Consider the following 24,701-nt stretch of genomic DNA (forward strand, 5'->3'; position numbering starts at 1 on the left):
TTATTTACCTGGCTACCGCTATGTTAAAGCTGGTTTTCTGCTAACACAGGGAGCTAAAAATCAGCCCAGCAATATCAGAATAATGAGTTTTCCAAAAAAAATCATTCCAAAAAGAACGGTAATTTCTTACAGTACAATTACATCGATAAATCACAAACTTCACCTTTATTGTTCTTGCATCATCTAAACCCCCAGAAGCGAAATGTCGCCATGAAATTCACCCCCACCTAGCCACAATCTTATAAAGTTAGGCATTTGCAAAGACTTAATGACCCTCTACGACACTACTTAATATAACTGTAGGTGAAATACAGGTTGTAATTCAATACTTCATGTGTACAGAATAATATACAATGGATATTTACCATGGTGACATTGATCAGGAGGTCTGGGACAGGTTAGTTATGCATAATTAAACTATGTGCTTAGCTGTATCGCAGTCCCTCCTTCAGGAACACGAGCAGTCAGGTTGCTCTGCCTCTGCAGTCAGTCACTGAATTATATCAACTTGCTGTACCCATATGTCTTATATGCAGCTGTAATCCCATAGCTCAAACTGGATGAATGCCGCTCCATTGTTAAGATGCTTTCAGTTCTTTCTAGAATAATTACTAATAATCTGATATTGCTGCCTTGTCAATCGACCATTCCTATTTAAAGTATAAATAGTGTATATACCCACTTGTGCTTGTTTCCATTGGAACGCCCCCAAAATGTTTGAACAATTACCTTTGAAAGCCATTTGGCTCTGGTTTGATTCCATATTACAGGAAGTGAATTAAGCTGCATTAGCAGCTTCCTGGAGGGATCGCAGTCTGCTTTAACAGAATGAAGTCCACAAAGTTACCCAGTGACTCTTGCCGTAATGCACATGGTAGCAAAATGCTGCCTCCGTGCATTCGATGAAGTAAACACACCAAACAGGTTTTTACCCGTGTTGAAATTGTCGGGGATTGCTCTCCACCCCTCCAAAAAGTAATTATATTTTATGAGCTCAATTTCAAATTAGTACCTCCTTCGTGGAGCTGGTAATCATAGAATCCCAGTGCAGAAGGTGGTCATTCGGACCATCGAGACTGCGCCGACAACAATCCTACCCAGGCTCCATCCTTGCAACCCCACATACTTACCCCGCAAGTCTCTCCAACCTTCACATCCCAGGACACTAAGGGGCAATTTAGCATGGCCAATCAACCTAACCCACACATCTTTGGACTGTGGGAGGAAACCGGAGCACCTGGAGGAAACCCACGCAGACACGGGGAGAGCGTGCAAACTCCACACAGTCACCCGAGGCCGGGATTGAACTCGGATCCCTGGCGCTGAGAGGCAGCAGCGCTAACCACTGTGCCACCGTGCCGATCAATATCAGCCTTCAAACTGCTGACTCCAGTAGGAACAAAATCAGCTGTGTGCAAACCAGCAGAGGTGATTAAGCTGACTTGGTCATCCAAAAGAGCTCTATTTTGAAGGGGGAAGTGCTCGATTGTCCCTTTGCAAACAAAGGACATAAAGATCAAATGACTTTGACATGCATCATATAAAATGGATGCTTGGGGTGGGGGTTGGACGATCAAGAATTATTGCTTTTACTGATGGTTTAGTTATAAATTTTTTTTACTCATAATTGCTCTCAATTAGGTGAACTCCTAACTGTACACTCGAGGCGCATGTTACATAGAAACGTAGAAAATAGCAGCAGAAGGCCATTTGGCCCTTCGAGCCTGCTCTGCATACATTACAATCATGACTGATCATCCAACTCAATAGCCTAATCCTGCTTTTTTCCTATGACTTTCATCCCATTCGCCCCAAGTGCTGTACCCAGCCACCTGGGATGTTCTGGGAGCAAAAGACGTTGAAGTTGGGAAGGAGAAAAGAAACATCATATAGGAGTGAAAGAGGATAAAGATGTTGATACCTTATGCATATCATCATAGACGAGTTGGTGAGCGAATCTCGGACATGGCTCCTCTTCTTGAAGACTCTTGCTCAGATTATCTTTTAAAGACTGATCATTTTTGTAAACACAGGACCTATGCCAGAGAAAAAAACATGCCATTATAGGTACATCGGAGCAAGGAAACTCATTGAGCTCTACCATTCAACAAGGTCATGTGATCTAACTCCACATACCCGTCTTTGCCTCATGTCCCTTAATCCTTTGGTTGACAAAAGTCTATCCACCCCTGATTCACAATTAATTATTCTTGCATTATTGCCACCTGCTACATGCTGCACTGTTATGTGACACCTTAATCAAACTTCAAATTCAAATACAACACATGAACCTTCTCCGTACTTTATCAAAAATCTCAATTAAGTTAGTTGAATGCTATTTGCCTTTAACAAATCCATGCGGATTTTCCTTAATTAATCCACACATCCAAATGTTAATTTTGTCCTAATAGCTTGTAAACTTTGATCAAATCAGATATTGACCTTCTAAAAATGATAGGAAATAGAACGTTTCAGAAAAGAATGCTGGAGGCATTTTTCAGATGGAGATCATAGCCCCAATGAAAACAACTAAAAAAAATAAGCCTTGTAAACGTAAAGCGTTGGAAACACCCCGCATATCTTGCAGTATCTGCTGAGTATTGCCACCATTTACATTTCCAGCATCCTCAGTATTCAGCCTTTCCAAAAATAAGTCTTACTGTTTTCAAGCACAAGATCTCATTGGTATGCAAAATGAGACTGAAGTACCACAAAATGCATAACACAAAGCCGCACTGATGAGAATTGCTCATCATTGAAGAATTTTCACTAGAGTCATAGAGGTTTACAGCACGGAAACAGGCCCTTTGGCCCAACTTGTCCATGCTGCCCTTTTTTTTAAAGCCCTAAGCTAGTCCCAATTGCCCACATTTGGCCCATATCCCTCTATATCCATCTTACCCAGGTGACTGTCTAAACGCTTTTTAAAAGACAAAATTGTACCCGCCTCCACTACTAGCCCTGGCAGCTTGTTCTAGATACTCACCACCCTCTGTGAAACAATTGCCCCTCTGGACACTTTTGTATCTCTCCCCTCTCACCTTAAACCCAAGCCCTCTAGTTTTAGACTCCCCTACCTTTGGGAAAAGATATTGACTATCTAGCTGATCTGTGCCCCTCATTATTTTATAGACCTCTATAAGATCACCCCTCACCTTCTACACTCCAGAGAAAAAAGTCCCAATCTATACAGCCTCTCATAACTCAAACCATCAAGTCCTGGTAGCATCCTAGTAAATCTCTTCTGCACTCTTTCTAGTTTAATAATAACTTTTCTATAATAGGGTGACCAGAACTGTATACAGTATTCCAAGTGTGGCCTTACCAATGTATTGTACAACTTCGTAAGAGTTTTAACAACACCAGGTTAAAGTCCAACAGGTTTATTTGGTAGCAAATGCCATTGTCGAGCGGTGTTCATTCATCCGTTGTCGACAACAGATGAATGAACACTGCTCGACAATTACCAGGCAAGAGAGCGTTCTCTTCCTGTTGAGGAGTACTTCAGCGGTCACGGGCATTCGGCCTCTGATCTTCGGGTAAGCGTTCTCCAAGGCGGCCTTCACGACACACGACAACGCAGAATCGCTGAGCAGAGACTGGTAGCCAAGTTCCGCACACGAGGACGGCCTCAACCGGGATCTTGGGTTCATGTCACACTATCTATCTGTAACCCCCACGACTTGCCGGGGCTTGCAAAATCTCACTAACTGTCCTGGCTGGAGACAGTACACATCTCTTTAACCTGTGCTTAACCCTCTCTCCACTCACACTGTCTGTACCTGTAAGATTTGATTACCTGTGAAGACTCGCATTTCAACCATTATTTTGTAAATTGAGTTTGTGTCTTTATTTGCCCTGTTTGTGAACCGAAATCCCACTCACCTAATGAAGAAGCAGCGCTTCGAAAGCTAGTGGCTTTTGCTACCAAATAAACCTGTTGGACTTTAACCTGGTGTTGTGAGACTTATTCTGTCATCAAGCCAATTTTATATCCATTTAGCTACCTCACCCTGGATCCCGTGAGATTTAACCTTATGCAACAACCTACCATGCGGTACCTTGTCAAAGGCCTTGCTAAAGTCCATGTAGACAACATCAACTGCACTGCCCTTATCTACCTTCTTGGTTACCTCTTCAAAAAACTCAATCAAATTTGAGACACATGATATTCCACTCACAAAGCCATGAGCACAAAATACACCGGAGACAAAATTAACAGTCACTTGGGCAAATGTTGATTAATCAAGGAAAGCCAGCATGAATTTCTTGCAGGAAAATGGTGTTCATAGAAATCATAGAAACCCTACAGTGCAGAAGGAGGCCATTCGGCCCATCGAGTCTGCACCGACCACAATCCCACCCAGGCCCTACCCCCACATATTTACCCACTAATCCCTCTAACCTACGCATCCCAGGATTCTAAGGGGCAATTTTTAACCTGGCCAATTAACCTAACCCGCACATCTTTGGACTGTGGGAGGAAACCGGAGCACCCGGAGGAAACCCACGCAGACACGAGGAGAATGTGCAAACTCCACACAGACAGTGACCCGAGCCAGGAATCGAACCCGGGACCCTGGAGCTGTGAAGCAGCAGTGCTAACCACTGTGCTACCGTGCCGCCCACAACCTGATCCTCTCTTTTTCCAATGCAAGCATAAAGCAAGTGTTTTAACTCACTTGCCTGAGTTTTATTAAGATGTAACAAAGAATTGATGAGAGTAGTGCGATTGATGAGAGTAGTGCGATTGATGAGGTGTACATGGACTTCCAAACAGAGTTGGTAAGAGTGCAACATAATAGGCTCACCAGCAAAGTTGAAACCCATGAAATAAAAGAAACACTAGCAGCAAGGATACAAAAATGGCTGAGTGACAGGAAACAGAGAGCAGCGATGAATGGTCGTTTCTCTAATTGGAGGAAGGAATACAATCCCAAGATATCAGTACCAGGACCAACACTTTTCTGGATATATATTAATAACCTAGACAAATTTCAAAAGGCGCACATGACACAAAACTTGGAAGTATTGTGAACTGCGAGGAGGATAACGATGGACTTCCAAGAGGATTTTTGACAGACTGGTGGTACAGATAGACATGTGGTGCAAATGAAATTTAATACAGCGAAGTGTGAAGTGATACATTTTGGTAGGAAGAGTGAGGAGAGGCAATACAAAATAAAGGGGCTGTAGGAATAGAGAGAACTGGGGCTACATGTGCTCAAATTTTTGTTGATGGCAGGGTAGATTGAGATAGGGTTAAAAAAGGCTTTATAAATAGGTGTACAGTACAAACAAAAAGATCATAAAACACTGGATTAATGTGTCCAATTCTGGGATCACGTTTTAGAAAAGTTATGCAGGCTTTAGAAAGGATGCAGAATAGATTTATGAGAATGGTTCCAGGGATGAGGGACTTCATTTATGTGGATAGATTGTGGAAACGGGGGTGTTCTCCTTGTCGAAGGATTGATAGAGGTGCGCAAAATTATGAGAGATCTGAGCAGAGGTAGGGAGAAACTGTTCTCATTGGTGGAATGGTTGGGCACCAACGGAAGACAATTTAAGGTGATTGGCAAAAGAAGCAAGAGCAACATGAGGAGCAACAATGTACGTAGCAAGTAGCTAGGATGTGAAATGTATTGGTCAAGATTAAAGTGTGGTTTGCTAAAGGGGGTAAAAGCATCTGAAGACACAAAACAACTGCAGGGCTACAGAGAAAGGTTGAGAGTGGAACCAGCCAAGATCATCTTATATAGAATCATACATTGGGTACAAAATGGGCCAAACGGCCTCCTTCTATCCTGCAATCATTCTATGATATACAAGTTATGCATTTTGAAGTAGTTTGGGTTTCTGGAGCAATCCACATTACCAGCAATTGCACAAAATAATTGAATAGAATTTGTTACATCCCTCAAAGGTCAAGATCAGAGCAAAGATCACTACATAATTTTTAGCTGGAGTTGCCAGCCAAATACCCAATGTAATCACAAATGTATGGATCAGGAATATGAAAATATACTTTAACTCGGAAGACTGTAATTCAGTAAGGTGGTTTAAATGCCATTATCCCAGGGCACAGTGCCTATGTATCCCAATGCACTGCATCAACGATTGATAGAAACATAAAATATTTATGGCACACAAGGCCATTCAGTCCGTCATTTCTGTGCCAGCCAAAAAAAGCTCCGCAGTCGAATCCCATTTTGCAGCTCTTGGTCCATAGTTCTCTAGGTTATGGCTCTGCAAGTGAATGTCTAAGTACAGGCCGAGCTAATGATACCCACATCCAGTAAATGAATAAAAATAAACGGCATCAACGTTTCAGCCTCTATCACTATTTCAGGCATTGAGTTTCAGCTCAGAGTGGGTGGGGCATTTCCTATTTGCTATAGTTGTCACTCTTACTGATACTGTTGAAGGGAGACACGAAACAGGGGCTGAACACACATTCCTGAGTAGGTACAATATCTCGACACTAAAACTAAAGATCACCCTTCGTTCTTCTTGTACAGCATATTTGCGGAATGAAGTGAAGCCATCTCATAAACATTAAACACAGGAAAAAAAAGGACCAGATTAGATGGTCAGGTCATACACCGCCTATTCAAGCCTCCAAGTTTGCATATCCAAAATAATTTGTTGTCACTGATTAAACGGTGCTTTCCCATTGTCATGGTGGGACAAGCACAAGAATGTACATGACAGCAAAGGAAGGGCAGGCAAGATTCACATCAACTATTCCTGGGGATGTAAGCCAATGAGGATAATAGGACAGACAAACTTCTCGTGCATAACCCAATCTTAAGAGATCACAGCTGCTCACACCTTTGGGAACTGACAAGAAAAAGTTCAAGTACCCAAATGTAAGCGGTAAAAAACTGAAATTAAAAATCCAAGGTCGTGCAAATGCAGTTTTCATTTCTTCTTAGAATATAGGAGAACTGGCACAGACGTGATGGGCTGAATGGCTCCTCCTGTGCTGCATCTATGGTAACATTTATAGGCTCTGCAGATTTCCAGAATACAAGTGGTGTGAACAGCAAAGCAAAAATAAAAAAGTGTCTGTGATTCTTGAGCAGCCCAAAACCACCAGGGGAGTCCAAAAATGGAAAACACTTGTGGTTAATACTTCAGGTAATCGTTTGCTTTCGAACTTACCAGTTATTCCGGGCGATGTCATAAATCCAAAAAGAATTCCGAACATTCTCTTCCCGCTTGTCCTTATCTTTACTGAGACCCGAGAGGACATGAATCTCATTTAGTTCTGGGTCAATTGTCGCCCTCTGAGTGAAACCTGTCATTGGAACTAAAGAGTGCAACAACTCAGAAAATGACTTATTTCAAACCAAACATTTAGACAAATTGTAAAGCGTTTTCAGAGATACCATTTTTGGATGGTATCTAAAACCTATGCCTACCTTGCAGTTAACTCAAAGTCGAGTAAAAACATTAACACCTGACTAAAAGATTCCCAATTTTCAGCTTTCACTCACTTAAATCAAGTGAAGATAAGCAAAAAAAAAAACTATTTTCACATCTGACATGCTGGACAATACCGATCAGCTTAATTCTCCAAGACAAAATCCTACAGTGCCAAGTTCAGATCCAAACTACAGCTCACATTTTTCCCCCCCTCGGGCTGTTAAGTAATAGAAAGGTAGGAATAGTGTGCTGGCACATCTTGGAGAAAGCAGCTGGCTCGGAGGTGTATGCATATGCGAGAGATTGCACGACAGAATGACTGAGAGGTAAGGACAGCATGCTTGATCGAGCATTGTGTACCCCCTCCCTTTTATGTTTTAAATGCTGTCCATTTCGAATCTCTTCTGGTCTGAGGAAGCGTCAATATCCGAGAAGGCCAACTAATTTGTGCTCTAGCACCCGATGACGCCTGATGCACCAAGTTTTTCCAGTGATTTCTGTTGCTCTCATGCATCAATCATTTAACAAAAAAGTCTTTATATCTTTTTGAACTCATATGACAAATGAAAATCATAATGGCTTAAGCATGATAAAATAGAAAAATAAATGGTTCTGATAAAAATATACAGTACTCATTAAGCCGCTGAATTGACAAGCAGTTGCCAAATACATTTTTGAAAAGAAACGTTGGGATTTCTAATGAGGCATTGACAATATTTACAATGTTGTGCTGCATGTAGAAATCTAATTATTTTAGAGTGAAATGAAGAGCAGCTGGGGAAACAGACCCTCTTTTGACACTTCATAATACCTTTCATGAAATGAAATTTCAAAGCTTCTTATTGAAGTATTCGGACAAGACAACATCTCTATTCTTCAGATCCTGTGTTACTTTGGGACAGCATCAATGATCTTTGTTTATTGAAAAGATTTCAGTTAGAATTTTGTTGGAGGAATATTGACAACTAATTGAATTTGTTGAAATTATGATGCAATGGGTCCAATTAAACCACAACAATGATCACAAGGCAAAGATCAATCAACAAATACCAAACCAAAGAAATGATGATTAAATTGTATGGTTCTCTGGTAAAAACAGACCTTAAGCAGTGTCCAGTGCTTCTGAAAAAGGCACAATGATAATGTAGCAAATAGCCCTGATAGTGAACCTTAGCACAAGACTGAGTTTTGAATTTAAAAAATGATGATACTGGGCTTTTTAGAAGAAAGCAAAACTCCTGAAATCACATATAGCATTGGTATAGAACCCTGCATACCATGATCAAGAAAGTGAAAAGAATAGATTTTTCTCAGTGGATGAGCTAACAGCATTCCTCATCTCGGTGAAGAAGTGATTTAACATACAATTCAGAAGCACTGCATAAAACTCTTCCCCAATGTCCATTTAGATATCCAACAATTGCAAAGATATGTCCCATCCTTAAACTTCCAAAGTTGTTAGAAAAATTGTTTACTCAATGTAGAATCCATAGGTCCTTCTCTTTCTTTCTAGTTCTTATCCCCTCCCTTTGCATTGGGGGAAGTCCATTTGCCCAAGTCTGAAAGTTTTAGTTGTAGATTGGCAATAGAGAAGGTTCAGGGATTCCCCAAGTGTACACATGAGTACTGGTATTTAACCAGCTAACCAGAATATTTTACTAGCACAAATACCCATTAGGGTACTGATTTGGGGCAGCAAAGCGTAATGCTGAATGGTAGGTCTACCCTTGCATATCCCATTAATGAGCCAAGGTTACTGAATGGTCATCAATAGCTCTTACTGATGGAACAAATATGATAGGGCAAATCATTCAAGAGGCAAAGGGTTCAAATAATCTTTCATTAGTCTGACTCAGGTATAGGATTACCAAGATCATTCACTTGATAGCCTGGGGCCTATTTGACTTGAAAGAGAGCTAATTTATGTATACTCCCCCACCCCATCCAGTATAATCCCTAGATGGTTAACAGAGAACCACAGCAGTCACATCCAACATATCCTCTAATGTTTTTTTTGTAGTATGCAGCATCCTTTAATTTTTTGTGTGGCTGCTTAGAGCAGATTTATTGAGAGAGATGCACAGGAATTTCCAAGTTGCTGCATGGCTGGACAGCTTAGAGGGAGCATCGACCACAGGTTTTAGTCCTAAGGCAGATGCCAGCCATTTGAGTAGCATTGCGAGTAGCATGCTTCACCGTAAAATGTGTAGTTGCATTGCCACTACATCGTTGAAAAACATATGCACATGCAACATAATCAGAACCCAAGATTTTAAAGGTTTAAAGGCATGTGGAGCCACAGGGGTCAGTTTAGCTCAGTTGGCTGGACAGCTGGTTAGTGATGCAGAGCAATGCCAACTGCGCAGTTTCCGTACCGGCTGGGGTTATTAATGAAGGCCCTGCTTTCTTAACCTTGCCCCTCGCCCAAGGGGAGGTGATCCTCAGATTAAATCACTACAAGTCAAGCTCTCCCCCTCAAAGGGGAAAGCAGCCTATGGTCATCGGGGCTATGGCGACTTTACCTTTAAAACTAGGAATTCAACAGACAAAAAAAAACTACCACCTTATATATGTAATAGAACAACACAGGAGAAACTAACAAGATGCACAATTAGGACAGCAAAGTCAGGCTCAAAGGGAGGCCAGTACAAGAACTAATTGCTCAGGAACTGCCAAATAACAGCTTCCATATGTTTCTACAATGCTAAGTTTGTTTCCCCAAGCGGATCTTATTAAATATCCATCTACCACCGGAGTGCTGTTAGTGAGAACTTTACCGAAAGCAGCATTGAATGCTGGCTTCCTGCTCTTCTAGCTATCACTTCTGGTCTCTTGCTAAAATTCTCATCATCTGGTCTGCACTGTCTGTGGGAGAAGCAGACTCAATAGTCAAAAGGGAATCGGTGAAACTGACATCAAGTATTGGATGGGTTTCAGTTCTTTTTTCTAGATAAACATTGGGAAAACCAGAGCCATCAACCTTAACCCACCAAATACAAATTCTGTAGGCCAACTCTTTCCATGACATTGTCTCACTAGGGTGGCACGGTAGCACAGAGGTTAGCACTGCTGCCTCACAGCGCCAGGGACCTGGGTTCAATTCCCAGCTTGGGTCACTGTCTGTGTGGAGTTTGCACTTTCTTCTCGTGTCTGCGTGGGTTTCCTCCGAGTGCTCCGGATGCCTCCCAGTCTGAAAGACATGCTGGTTAGGTGCATTGACCCGAACAGGCACCGGAGTGTGGCGACTAGGGGATTTTCACAGTAACTTCATGACAGTGTGAATGTACATCTACTTGTGACTAATAAATAAACTTTAAACTTTACTTTTACTCTTTGCAATCTTGTTGTTCCATTGGACTGAGAGTGGAATTTCCAACAGCATTTCCTCTCCATCATAAACATCACCTACTGTGATATCATGGTTGATTTCTGCCCCTCATATTGCAACTTTCATATTTCACACCTCCAGACTCCCAGGTTGCTTCCAAACTGCCACCCTCAAACTTTAACCTGCCCCAAACTTAGTTGCCTGTACAGTGTTCAGCATCAATTCCTGCTTGCATTACCCCTGTCCTTACTGATTGACAGACTGCCTGCCTCCAAAATACATCAATATAAAACACTCGTACCCCGGTGTTAAAATTCCCCCGCAACCCCACCTTTTCTGTTCTCTGCCTCTCACTGCCAGAAGACTCCCTCAACTCTGTTCTGCTTGCTCTGGCCTCTTGTGCAAAGTCAACTATTGGCAACTGTTCTTTCACTTACTTAAGCCTCTCCTAAACTCTACCGCCTCCCTCTTTAAATGATCCTCAAAATCTACATTTTCATCCAAACTTCTGGTCACTTTTGCAAATATTTCATTATTTGGGCAGAAAACATTTTTTAAGCTTAACAGCAAGGTAGAAGTGTGTGCTGCTGTAAAACCTGGTACGCTTATTGTTTGAAAATCAAACTTAGCTCTAAATGCAAATCAAGTTGAGTGAACGTCACCCCTGATGAGCAATACTTGGCAGATTGAGTAACCCACAAGGTACAGGTTGTAATAACCCTGGATCTCCAGATCATACTGTTCCTTCAGCTTGGTACATAACTTCTGACACATAACTGTGTCCCATACAATGTTTGCTACGCAGTGGATCACCAGTTTCGGGATGATGTAACTGTTTGCTCTCAGAATGCAGGTTAGCGAAGTTAACAGCAGAAGAGAATTAAATGGTTATACTGATGCGTTTAGCTGCTTTATAATTCAATGTACGCCAGGCAGCATTTTTCTGGGAAAATTAGGCAAAAAAATGCAGGAGTGGACCCCATATCTAGGAAGATCAGACTGGACATGCATTGGATATAGAAATTCTGCCAACCTGGACCCAGCCAGAATGAGGAAAGAAACAGATGAGGGATCGTACAGACGCACAAATTAGGGGTAGGGTTGTCAGGGCTTCGAACCTGCTCCACATCCAGTAAGATCACGGCTGATCGGTTCGTAACAACTTCCTGCCTACGCCCAATAACCTTTCACAGTCTTGCTTATGAGGAATCTATGTACTCTGCCTTAAAGATATGCAAAGATCCTGCCTGAACCATCATTTGAAGAAGAGAATGAGTCTTTCAACACGGGAGAATGTTGGCCTTGATTTTAAAGGGAATGGAATATAAAAATAGGGATGTCTTGCTCAAACTATACAAGACACATTTAGACCACACCTGAAATACTGTAAACAGTTTTGGTCCATCTTTTAAGGACTGATAAACTGGCATTGGAGGTAGTCCTGAGAAGGTACACAAGGCTGATCCCCAGGCATGGAGGGATTTTGTTTTGAGGAGAGGTTGAGTAGGTTGGACCTAAACTCCTTGGAGTTTAGAGGAATAAGAGGTAACCTTATTGAGACATATAGGATTCTCAGGAGACTTGACAGGGTAGACGCTGAGGGGTTGCTTCCCCTTGTGGGAAATTCTAGGAACCAATGGGCATAATCCCAGAGTAAGGGGTGACTCATTTAAGGCAGAGATGAGGAGAAATTTCTTCCCTCAGATGGTAGTGAATCTGTGGAATTCTTTACCGCAGAGGGCTGTGGAGGTCATTAAGTGTGTTCAAGGCTGAGATAGATTTTTCAATCAATAAAGGAACCATGAGTTATGAGAATAAGGCAGGGAAGTGGAGTTGAGAATTATACATCAGATCAGTCATGATCTCATTGAATGATAGAACAGACTCGATGGACTGAATGGCCTATTTCTGTCCCTACCTCTTATGGTCTTAAAGTACTCCAGATGTGGTCTGCCCTGTATAACATAAGAACATAAGAAATAGGAGCAGGAGTAGGCCATCTGGCCCTTCGAGCCTGCCCCGCCATTCAACAAGATCATGGCTGATCTGAAGCGAATCAGTTCCACTTACCCGCCTGCTCCCCATAATCCCCAATTCCCTTATTGATCAGAAAACTATCTACCCGTGATTTAAACATATTCAACGAGGTAGCCTCCACCACTTCAATGGGCAGAGAATTCCAGAGATTCACTGCCCTCTGAAAGAAGAAGTTCCCCCTCAACTCTGTTCTGAACTGGCCCCCCCTTATTTTGAGGCTGTGCCCTCTAGTTCTGGTTTCCCTTCTAAGTGGAAAGAATCTCTCCACCTCTACCCTATCCAGCCCCTTCATTATCTTATATGTCTCTATAAGATCACCCCTCATCCTTCTAAACTCCAACGAGTACAGATCCAATCTGTTTAATCTCTCCTCATAAGCCACACCCCTCATCTCCGGTATCAACCTGGTGAACCTTTTCTGCACTCCCTCCAAGGCCAATATATCCTTTCGCAAATAAGGGGACCAAAACTGCACACAGTACTCCAGTTGCGGCCTCACCAGTGCCTTGTACAGTTGCAGCAAGACATCCCTGCTTTTATATTCTATCCCCCTTGCGATAAAGGCCAACATTCCATTCGCCTTCTTGATCACCTGCTGCACCTGCAGACTGAGTTTTTGCGATTCGTGCACAAGGACCCCCAGGTCCCTCTGCACAGTCTCACGATGTAATTTTTCTCCATTTAAATAATATTCCAATTTACTATTATTTCTACCAAAGTGGATAACCTCACATTTGCTAACGTTATATTCCATCTGCCAGATCCTTGCCCACTCGCTCAGCCTATCCAAATCTCTCTGCAGACTTTCCGCGTCCTCCACGCAATAACAGAAGTATAATCTCTCTAGTTTTGAATTCAATTGCCTGAGCAAGAAACATTAACATCTCATTATGGGCGGCACGGTAGCACAGTGGTTAGCACTGCTGCTTCACAGCTCCAGGATCACGGGTTCGATTCCCGGCTCGGGTCACTGTCTGTGTGGAGTTTGCACATTCTCCTCGTGTCCGCGTGGGTTTCCTCCGGGTGCTCCGGTTTCCTCCCACAGTCCAAAGATGTGCGGGTTAGGTTGATTGACCAGGTTAAAAATTGTCCCTTAGAGTCCTGGGATGCGTAGGTTAGAGGGATTAGGGGGTAAAATATGTGGGGGTAGGGCCTGGGTGGGATTGTGGTCGGTGCAGACTCGATGGGCCGAAGGGCCTCCTTCTGCACTGTAGGGTTTCTATGTTTCTATTAGCTTTGCTAATTACCACTTCCCTGGCGATTGTAATTTTCTTGAGTTGCACCCTCCCAATTCCTGACTTTGTGCCATTTCTGGGATGTTCTTGGACCATCTGTGGTGAAGGCCAGCTCCCACCATTAATCTCGGACCCAAAGAGCAGGTAATCAGCATGCTGCAACCCGGATATGGCGGAAGCAATGCCTGGTGGGGTGGGGATTGTAGTTTCCAGGGCAGGATTTGGTTTTTAGATCCTTCCAGATTTTGAGATGCTGGACAATGGTCCGGTACCTGTATTTGGCTAAAATGACAATAATAACTAATGATCAGAGGAAAATACTGTAGACGTATTCGAAATAAAAGGCAGAAAATTATGGAAATACTGAGTAGGTCAGGCAGCATTTGTGAAGAGAGAAAAACAGAGTTGCTGATGATGTTTCATCAGTTCTGATGTTGCCTGCTCAGTATTTTCACCACGTTCTGTTTTTATTTTCGATATATCTACAGTATTTTGTTTTTATAACTTAACAACTAATTCTAAAATGTACTGTACCCTTCTCCTTTTAATTGTGGCAGCGTTCTACACTTTCATTTTCAATTTCTCCATTTTACAGAAAACTAAGCAGTTCTAAAAAGAATAATTAATGCATTGTAACGATGCATGCTACAGGCTTTGTCAGAACACAAAGGGTATTTATTAATAAGATAAAGCTGTACAGCTTTAAATGTGTTAAATGCTGTTCATGTCAGAAGCTCAAGTGGTTCACTCAGGGCACCAGTAACTTGAATTAATGCTGAGGATGTATTTTCCAAACAAAAAGACAACATGAACACCTGGTCACATGCCAGTGTCATTATCAATCGCTTCTTTTTTCAGGAACCAGACAAGGTAAATAGAAATTCTCCCACTAGTTGGAAATGAACCACGCACTTGCCTTACATGGGAACCAGCAGTAGACAGGTATGAAATGGAGAGCCAGAGGAATTCATACACAAAGGGTTGAATTTTTCCTAAGCAATGATTTACCAGCTTGCTATTTGGGACAGAACACACAACCATCTCCATGTCTTAGGAATGCCTCAAGGGATTACCTGATTAACATGTTGAAAACCACAAAAGGACATTCACAGCGCAGATAGGGAGTGTATGAGAATTTGAGTCAAGCCTGGTACAAGTCAGCTTTGAAAAATATTCTTCATAGTGAACATGGAATGTACTATTGCAGAGTCAACTAAGATGATTAAAATCCAAACAGAGATTTACCTGGGGGGGGCTATGTTTATTGTTGGAAATTACACACTTGTGAATTGACACTAAAGCATTGCTGCGGCTAACAAAATGGAAATGCTGGTTTCATGGGACAAATAGCCTAAACCTACTCTTAAATTTCTGAATGTCAAAGGTAAAGCCCTTTCACAGGTACAAGTTTATCATTGCGGATCAAAATCTTCAAAGAAACGTACACTGATGTTGCAAAAATCTTCCTGAGCACATTCAGCTGTGACGAGCTATAACAGATGTAGATTTTCCGATATAGATGCTGTCAAACGCTGGGGTTTAGCAGCTTTTGAGAAATATATTGAAAGATTCCACTCTCTACTGCCCAAAAATATGGCGGTTTTAATAAATACCATTTGTGGATATTGAGCTTTTTACAATCTTAGAGTGGCTAAATAGGGTACAGTCTGCAGCAGTTAAAACTAGGAAAGAAAATCTCACCTGACTTTGGCTGATATCAGGAGTATAAGGCAACAGCTGGGATCCCAAGTGTACAAGTCACCTATTTTCCAATGGCTACCCCAACCACCTCAGCAAATGATCATTAATTGCATATTTGCATTTAAGCATACAATAGTCAGCGTCAGGATTTGAGAACAATCCGCAGACAGCAATAAGCGATGTGAATATTTATTACTGGTAATGCATAGATTATTTTTTAAAGTCCACATTTTAAGAATACTATGGTCTGGTGCAGTTGCACCAAAAAACAGAACGATGTACCAAGAGCAACATAACCACCATTTTAACGGTATGACTAAACGCAGCGGGCAAGTTATAATGAAGACGTGGTTGAAACTGGAACAGGATAATGTGGGACAAAGCTACCATGAAGGACAGGTTTGCCGCAATGGCAGCGAAAGCACATTGTTCAGGATTATTGCCAGAAATGTTTTAATGTTTCTGTTTTCTAATTCTCCTGGTTTGCTCGAATTCCAAGCTACCTCCCGTGTTTGCAAAGATTCAAAATCAGTTCCACATTAATGGAGCTTTTATTTTATTTTGTCACAAGCAGGTGTCACAAACATTAACACTGCAATGGAGTTACTGTGAAAATCCCCTAGTCGCCACACTCCGGCGCCTATTTGGGTACACTGAGGGAGAATTTAGCATGACCAATGCACCTAACCTGCACGTCTTTCAGACTGTGGGAGGAAACCGGAGCACCCGGAGGAAACCCCACGCAGACACGGGGAGAATGTGCAGACTGCATGGACAGCGACCCAAGCCGGGAATCAAACCCGGGTCGCTGGCGCCGTGAAGCAACAGTGCTAACCACTGTCACCGTGCTGCTTGTTCACAGCACACAGCAAGTTGAACTGCTCACTTTCCGATAGAGATCATAGAAATTGATTCTTGTTGAGCAGTTTTGGTAACCTGTTTAATTTAGTTTGAATGGAATTCGATTCCAACTTTTCGTGATTGTACTTATTCAACTTCTTCAGATTTATAGAAGAAAACTCAACCGCAAATATCCAACCATGATATTCATCACAACAGCTAAACCAAGTGGGGATGAAGAGCATTTTCCCCAAAACTAACACTGGGCTGGAGTCGATGGTGAAGAGGAGGTCAAGCAGCCTCTTCATCAAAGCATCTCCATTTGGAAACCACATGCTTAAAACAAGCAATTTATTTTGATAAGACAACCATGCAGAGACAATAAAAAACAAGTAAAATTCTAAACGGGTGCAGGTGCCGAGAGACCTGGGTATAGATGTGCATAAATCATAAAGATGGCAGGACAGGTTGAGAGTGTGGCTAATAAAGCACACAGCATCCTAGGCTTTAATAATAGGGGCGCAGAGTACAAGAGCATGAAGGCTACATTCAACTGGGACATGAGCTCAGCATCAGCTGGAGTGCTGCATCCAATTCTGAGCATCACACTGGAGGCAAGATGAGAAGGGTTGCTTTCCTTGGAGAAAAGGCGACCAAGAGAAGATTTGACAGAGGTATTCGAAATCATGAGAAGATGGGCAGATTAGATCGGGAGTAATTGTTCCTACTCATGAGAGGATCAAGAACGAGGGGGCAAACATTTAAATTAACTGGTAAAAGAAACAAAAGCAACATGAGGGGGGGAAAAAAGTTCACACAGCGAGTGGTTATGGTCTGGAATGCACTACCTGAGAGTGTGATGGAGGCAGGTTTAATTGAGACATTCAAAAGGAGGATTAAACTATTATCTAAAAAGGAAGAATGTTGCAGATAGAAGGGAATTGCTCATTCACAGAGCCAGTGGATGTACAATAGACCAAATGGCTTCCCTTCTGCGCAGTAATAATTCTGTGATCCTGTGAACTAAGATTTCTGGAAAATTTATGAACAGAAAGTCTCCAAGTACTTTACAAAAAAAGTGAATGGTAAGCAGGAGAGGGGAAAAAGAAATGGGGACAAAATACAGTCAATGGGCAAAGAGTTTAGGCAGACATCTGAAGGTAAGCAAGATGGCAGCTAGGAACTAGATGACTAAAAGAATGGCTTCCGATGGTGATACAGAAGGACAAGGGCAAGAGTGAGGAAACCGCTGTTTAAGAAGGCGGCATATGTGATGACCTATGGCTAGAGGCATATGGGGTACCACAAGAGCAGAGTTTGTTAAGCTCCAGTAGCCTACCGAAGATGAAAAGTTGAGAGAGGAGGAGCATTGCAGGAGATTACAAGGCCACCATGTTGCAAATAGCCTCCAGATTGTCCTTGGTGAGGACAATTAGCGAGGGCAACCAATCCATGCAAGAATAAAAATAAGGACACACAAGAGGTCAAGAAGGAGACAACCAAAAAAAAATCAAGTCTCAAAGGGACAATGGAACAAATTAGTAGAGAGTTTTGAGGGTAAAAGGAGGATTGTTTTAGGGGTGGGGAAAAAAGCAGTCTTGGCAAAAGGGTGAAACTGGTCCAAACTAGCAGAGCGAAGTAGACTTGTCACAAATCAGCCGCAGATTTTTCAACATGGCAGTTTTTATTTTCCACTGACTTGGCTCGAAATTAAAAATGTTGGCAACATTTCCCAAGTAAAAGCAGTAGTGAGACTAGATAATGAGTCTCCAAAGGAGTTCAAACTACTGCTTGATGATCTTCAAGGAAAGAAAATCAATCACTCTGGAAAAAAAAAATCAGTTGTCGAATTGCTGAGTCAGTTTCACGCTACTGGAGTAGTCCAATCACACTGCCTTATCAGGGTCTATGCTCAACCAAGGTTACACAACTGTGCTATGCCTGGTAGCCAGAGAGATTGATAGGTGGCAGAGTGTGGGCAGCAGCCAAAGAGAGTTGGCTTTGATATTAAGTGGTAAGAAACCACAGCCCACCCCAGGCGCTAAATGTTACGAGTTATAGAGAGCAGCAGTGATGGATTCAGTACAAGCAAAACCAAGTGCCGTTTGGCACATATGAAAGCTGACTCCGTGCTTTCAGACTATTTCATCAAGAGACAGCATGTGCAGGTAGTCCGAGGCTGGGCACAGAAACATTGCAGCACGTGTATTTGCTGCAGTGTTAGAGGCAAGATTGGAATCGTGAGAGAGCAGTCCCATGGAGTGGAGGTGGCAAATGAATTCTATCCCTTGTATCCCACTGAATTGTTGCCTAACGTATGTTGGTTTCCACGAGTGTTGTACCATTTCCAGATACAGCAGGGTAAACACGAGGGTCCTTCAAGCATTTGAAGACATAAAATTTACACACATTAATTAAAACAGCTTACGAAACAGATGCTACCGAGGCACCTGGCAATCCCACAGCCTTGAAAAGATGCCATGCTGAATCCTACAGCTACGTAGGTGGAACAGAATTGCTGTGTAGGTGGAATAGAATTGCCAAGTGTTACTTCAAGCGCCGGTCACTCATTTTGGTTTTAAAAAATGACTATTTCTATACAAGTCACTTAAAAATAAAACACATCCCAACATAGTTAAACAAAGGTTGCAACCTGTGTTATCCTTGAAACGAACAAACAACATTAACACCTCCCTGATGTTACAGTTCTTAGGGACAGCATATACGTAACTGTCTAAACACGGGTGTCACAATTTAGAACCCATTATCTGCTGCCGCTCGAATAAAGGTAGTACTTGAAAAAGTCCTTACTCTAAGTTTTCAATCACATTTACATGGTTTAGCAAGTTCAGGCAAGAATTTCTAAACGCTCAGAGGTTGCTGCTGAGATGCCCATGGCAACAAAATACTTTGTACTTATAAATATTAATACTACCGCAAAAACGTTCTAAAAACATACCCGAATTAATGCGCTTTCAGAATTAATCTGTTGGCAGCATCTTGTCTCTGACACGAAGTCAGGCGGCTGTGGGTTCAAATCCCATTCCAGGACTTGAGCACAAAAATGAAGGCTGAAACTTCAGTGGAGTGCAGTACAATACTGAGGGAGTGCTGTACTATTGGAGATGTTGTCTTTCAGATGAGTCATGAAACATCTGCCTGCTCAGGTGGATGCGAACAATCCCATGGCATTTGATTGGATTTATTGTCACATGTATTAGCATACAGTAAAAAAATATTGTTTCTTGCACACTATAGACAAAGCATACTGTTCATAGAGAAGGAAATGAGAGAGTGCAGAATGTAGTGTTACAGTCATAGCTAAGGTGTAGAGAAAGATCAACTTAATGCAAGGTAAGTCCATTCAAAAATCTGACAGCAGCAAGGAAGAAACTGTTCTCGAGTGGGTTGGTATGTGATCTCAGACTTTCGTATCTTTTTCCCCAATGGAAGAAGGTGGAAGAGAGAATGTCTGGGATGCGTGGGGTCCTTAATTATGCTGGCTGCTTTGCCGAGGCAGTAGGAAGTGTAGACAGAGTCAATGGATGGGAGGCATGATTTCAGAGATGGGCAGGGGGGGTTATCCCCGATGTCCAATGCTGATATTTAATCCTCAGTCAACATCAATAAAAAAATCATCTGGGCATTATCACATTGAGGTTTGTGGGAACAAAATTTGCTACTGTGCTTGCGACATTACAACAAGGACTCTACTTCAAAAGTACTTCATTGAATGAACCAAAACACTTTGGGGGACCCTGTGGTCATAAAAAGCACTAAACATAATTCTTTGTTCTCTTATCTGCACACAGAATGTCTGCGGCAGCTGTCCCAGCTTCAAAAACAGCACAAGGTCAAAAGCTGCTGGCAAAGAATATGAATGTAGCTAGAATCATATAATCCGAGAATTCCTATAGTGCAGAAGGAGGCCATTCAGCCCATTGAGCCTGCACTGACAACAATCCCACTCAGGCCCTATTCCTGTAACCCTACATCTTTCCCCTGCTAATCCCCTGACACTAGGGTCAATTTAGCATGGCCAATCAACCTAATCCGCACCTTTTTGGATTGTGGGAGGAAACCGGAGCACCTGGAGGAAACCCAGGTAGACAAGGGGAGAACGTGCAGACTCCACACAGACAGTGATCAGAGGACGGAATTGAACCCAGGTCCCTGGCGCTGTCAGTAGTGCTAACCACTGTGCCATTGTGCCACCCCTAATAAGGTGCTAGCCTGATGAGGGAACAGGAAGAATAATAAGTCAATAACAACAGACACCAAACAATTAAGACAGTCAATTACTGACATGCATTCGCAAGGTGCCTTTAAATAATCCAAGAGTTAAATAGGCGGCATGGTGGCACAGTGGTTAGCACTGCTGCTTCACAGCTCCAGGGTCACGGGTTCGATTCCTGGCTCGGGTCACTGTCTGTGTGGAGTTTGCACATTCTCCTTGTGTCTGCGTGGGTTTCCTCCGGGTGCTCCGGTTTCCTCCCACAGTCCAAAGATGTGCGGGTTAGATTGATTGGCCAGGTTAAAAATTGCCCCTTAGAGTCCTGGGATGCGTAGGTTAGAGGGATTAGTGGGTAAATATGTGGGGGTAGGGCCTGGGTGGGATTGTGGTCGGTGCAGACTCGATGGGCCGAATGGCCTCCTTCTGCACTGTAGGGTTTCTATGATTTCTATGAATTTCTATTTCTATGAAGAGTATCGAGGACCTGTCGCATTTTCCTTTTATATGGTGTATTCACACTGGAAGGTCAAAGGTGCAGCTCAAGATGGTTATCGTGGAAAATAAAGGTTCATGGTGTAGGTGGTAACATGGATAGAAGATTGGCCAGCTAACAGGAAACAGTTGGCATAAATGGGTCTTTTTCTGGTTGGCAGAATGTGACAAGTCGTGTGCCACAGGGAACAATGCTGGTGCCTCAACTTTTGACAATTTATATAAATGACTTGGATGAAGGGGCTGAAGGTATGGTTGCTAAAATTTGCTGACACACAAAGATAGGTAGGAAAGTAAATTGCAAAGAGGATGTAAGGAGGCCACAGAGGGACATAGATAGGTTAAGTGAGTGGGAAAAGATCTGGCAAATTGAATATAATATGAGTGAATGTGAAATGGTCCATTTTAGCAGGAAGAATTGAAAAAAATTAAATAGAGAGAGATTGCAGAGCTCTGAGGTGCAGGCAGATCTGGGCGTCCTGCAGCATGAATCACCAAAGGCGAGTATAAAGGTACAGCAAGCAATCAGCAAAGCTAATAGCATTTTATCATTTATTGTGAAAGGAACTGATTACAACTGGAGGGAGCTTATGCCTCAGTCGTACAGGGCATTGGTGTGACCACATCTGGAGTATTGTGTACAGAACTGGTCGCTTTATTTATTATGTGAATGCATTGGAAGCAATTCAGAGAAGGTTTACTAGATTAATGGGCAGGTTGTATAATGAGGAAAGGTTGAAGTGCTTAGGTTTGTATCCTCTGGAGTTCAGAACAGTAACAGGCCAGTTGATCAAAACCTTTTAAGAGCCTGAAGAGTATCGACAGGATGGATGTGGAGCAGAAGTTTCCTCTTGTCAGAGAATCTAAAACTAGCAGTCACTGTTTAAAAATAAGGGGTCAATCATTTAAGACCAAGATTAGGAGAATATCTTTTTGAAGGTTTTGAGTTTTGGGCAGCACGGTGGCAGTGGTCGAAATTGCTGCCTCAGCGCCAGGGATACGGGGTTCAAATTCCGGCCTCAGGTGACTGTATGGAGTCTGCACGTTCTCCCAGTGTCTGCATGGGTTTTCTCCCACACCCCAAAGATGTGTGGGTTAGGTTGATTGGTCATGATAAATTGCCCCTTAGTGAGAGAGAATTAGCAGGGTAAATACTTGGGGTTATGGGATTGTCGTCGGTGCAAGCTCGATGGGCCGAATGGCCTCCTCTTCCATTGTAGGGATTCTATGATTCTCTGGAACTCCTCCTCAAAAGGCAGTGGAAATAACCTTTGAATATTTTTAAGGTAGATGATGATAGATTCTCGATTGAGAAGGGGGTGAAAGGTCATTGGGGATGGCCAGGAATGTGGGGTTGAGGTTACAATCAGATCAGCCATGATACTATTGAATGGCGGAGCAAATACAGAGTGGCCTACTCCTAATACCTATGTTCATATGGTTGTTTCTTGGGGATAAGGGTGCATGGGAACACAACAACGTGGTGGTAATGAGGAAGAAACAAGTGAGCAATATTTCTCCAATCTTGTGCCAGAAATCCAAGTTGCTTATATTTCTTGCTAATTACTTTTTAGCCAAAGGACAAACCTCGATAGAAATCATTCATTCAGATGTGCAAAGTTTATTCTTCCCTTCTCCTTCCTTCATCCAGACATCACTTGGGTTCTACAGATAAGAACAGTGAAAGCAACTAAGCTACTTTACTGTACAGCAACTGCAGGCAACAGCAAGACTGCAGTTCTCCACATTTGGTTGCAGTTATAAATACAAATAGCCTTACTCCCGGGGCAGCAGAAAGTCATCTTTTCTATGGATCTTATGCAGTGCTGCCAGGGACTTGGCAGTCGTGTTTCTGCTTGCTGGAAATCTTCAGCAGTAACAGCAGAACTGGAAGGCAGATTATCAACACAAGACGAGTGCTGTAATACCAAACTCTCTCAAGGCTTTTCAGAAAAGACAAAATAGTGGTTCGCTCATAAGTATTCAGTGACATCCTGTCTACAGTAAATGCATGCCAATTAAAATAGTTTAATTCATGTGTTTTGTGGATCAAATAACATTTAATGTTTTTTGAAGTCACGTAGGATACTAACTGCATTGATTATAGAAGCTTAATAAAAGGCTGTTATAGAAAATAATGGGCCCTACCAACTCAAAGCAAGGGGAGCTAATGACCTCCCTTGAATAGAATTATACATTAGGAACAACGGATTCGCACAAGTGCAAAGAGTGACTATGTGGCCTCATTCAGAGAAATATCAGAAGTGTTATCAATGCAAGCTATTAACAGCAAGAATCACAAATTGCAATTAAGATTCAAGTATTTGAGTTACATTTTATATTGTGCCGTGAAAGAACGCGTTAAGATATTGGATGGGGTCCGAAAACTGAAAGACAAGCGAGCCCCTGAATAGGGCAGAACAAAACTTCATCAAGCAGCTGGGTGACACGGAAAGGAGAATGCGTCAGGTATAGTGACTCCTGTCATAGCCCATTTCCAGCTTTTCAAACAAGCTGATTGCTGCCGATTTAACTCAATTACTCTTCAGTGTGTTGATGATTTTTCTTCTTGTTCTCCCACCCGTTTTGCTATCAGATGGTTCTGTAATCATAGTTATGCTTGAAAATTTCATCTGCTTTTTACTCTTTGCAACTACTGATATCCGGGCTGTGTCTCTTAATGTGTTACCGTGACACTTCTGATAATATTGTTCAAAATCAGGAAGGTTTCAAAATGAGGCCGACTCCATGGCTTGAGCATATAATCTAGAACAACACTTCAATGCAGTATTGAGGGTGGAGAGTTTTTGTATTCATTCATGGGACATGGGCTTTGCTGGCTGGCCAGTATTTATTGCCCATCCCTAGATGCCCTTGCTCAGAGGGCTGCTGAGAGTCAACCACATTGCTGTAACCCTGGAGTCACATGTAGGCCAGACCAGGTAAGGACGGCAGATTTCCTCCCCTGAAGGACATTAGTGAACCAGGTGGGTTTTTCCGACAATCGGCAATGGTTTCATGGTCATCAGTAGATTCTTAATTCCAGATATTTTTTTATTGAATTCAAATTCCACCACCTGGAATGGCGGGATTCGAACCCGGGTCCCCAGAACATTAGCTAAGTTTCTGGATTAATAGTCTAGCAATAATACCACTAGGTCATGGCCTCCCCTTCTGTCAAAGGTACCATCCTTTGCTTAAGACATTTAATCAAGGCATCATTTTGCTGGTTTAAGTAGATGTTAAAAAGTGTTAAAGATTCCATTGCACAATTTGAAGGGCAAGAATTTTTCCCAGTCATTATTCCTCCCTTAACCAGCTCCATAAACTAGAAAAGCGGAATCTTCCATTTTGCTACCTGGTTGAATTTTGTTAGTGTGTAAAATGCCACTTCTTTTGCTTG

At 42.4% G+C, this 24,701-nt stretch overlaps 1 protein-coding gene across 3 annotated transcripts in view; it reads right to left on the reverse strand.

The window, feature by feature from the left end:
• mkln1 (muskelin 1, intracellular mediator containing kelch motifs) overlaps window positions 1–24,701 on the reverse strand; it is a 162,050-nt gene that overhangs the window by 19,671 nt on the left and 117,678 nt on the right. For all 3 annotated transcript variants that reach the window (XM_078235844.1, XM_078235843.1, XM_078235845.1), the window contains exons 13-14: window positions 7,168–7,315; window positions 1,922–2,036 (exon numbers count right to left, since the gene is read on the reverse strand). In XM_078235844.1, the coding sequence (XP_078091970.1) occupies window positions 1,922–2,036; window positions 7,168–7,315 (263 nt within the window). The remainder of the gene's footprint in view (window positions 1–1,921; window positions 2,037–7,167; window positions 7,316–24,701) is intronic.

Source organism: Mustelus asterias, chromosome 19 (assembly GCF_964213995.1).
Source record: "Mustelus asterias chromosome 19, sMusAst1.hap1.1, whole genome shotgun sequence".
NCBI lineage: Eukaryota > Metazoa > Chordata > Chondrichthyes > Carcharhiniformes > Triakidae > Mustelus > Mustelus asterias.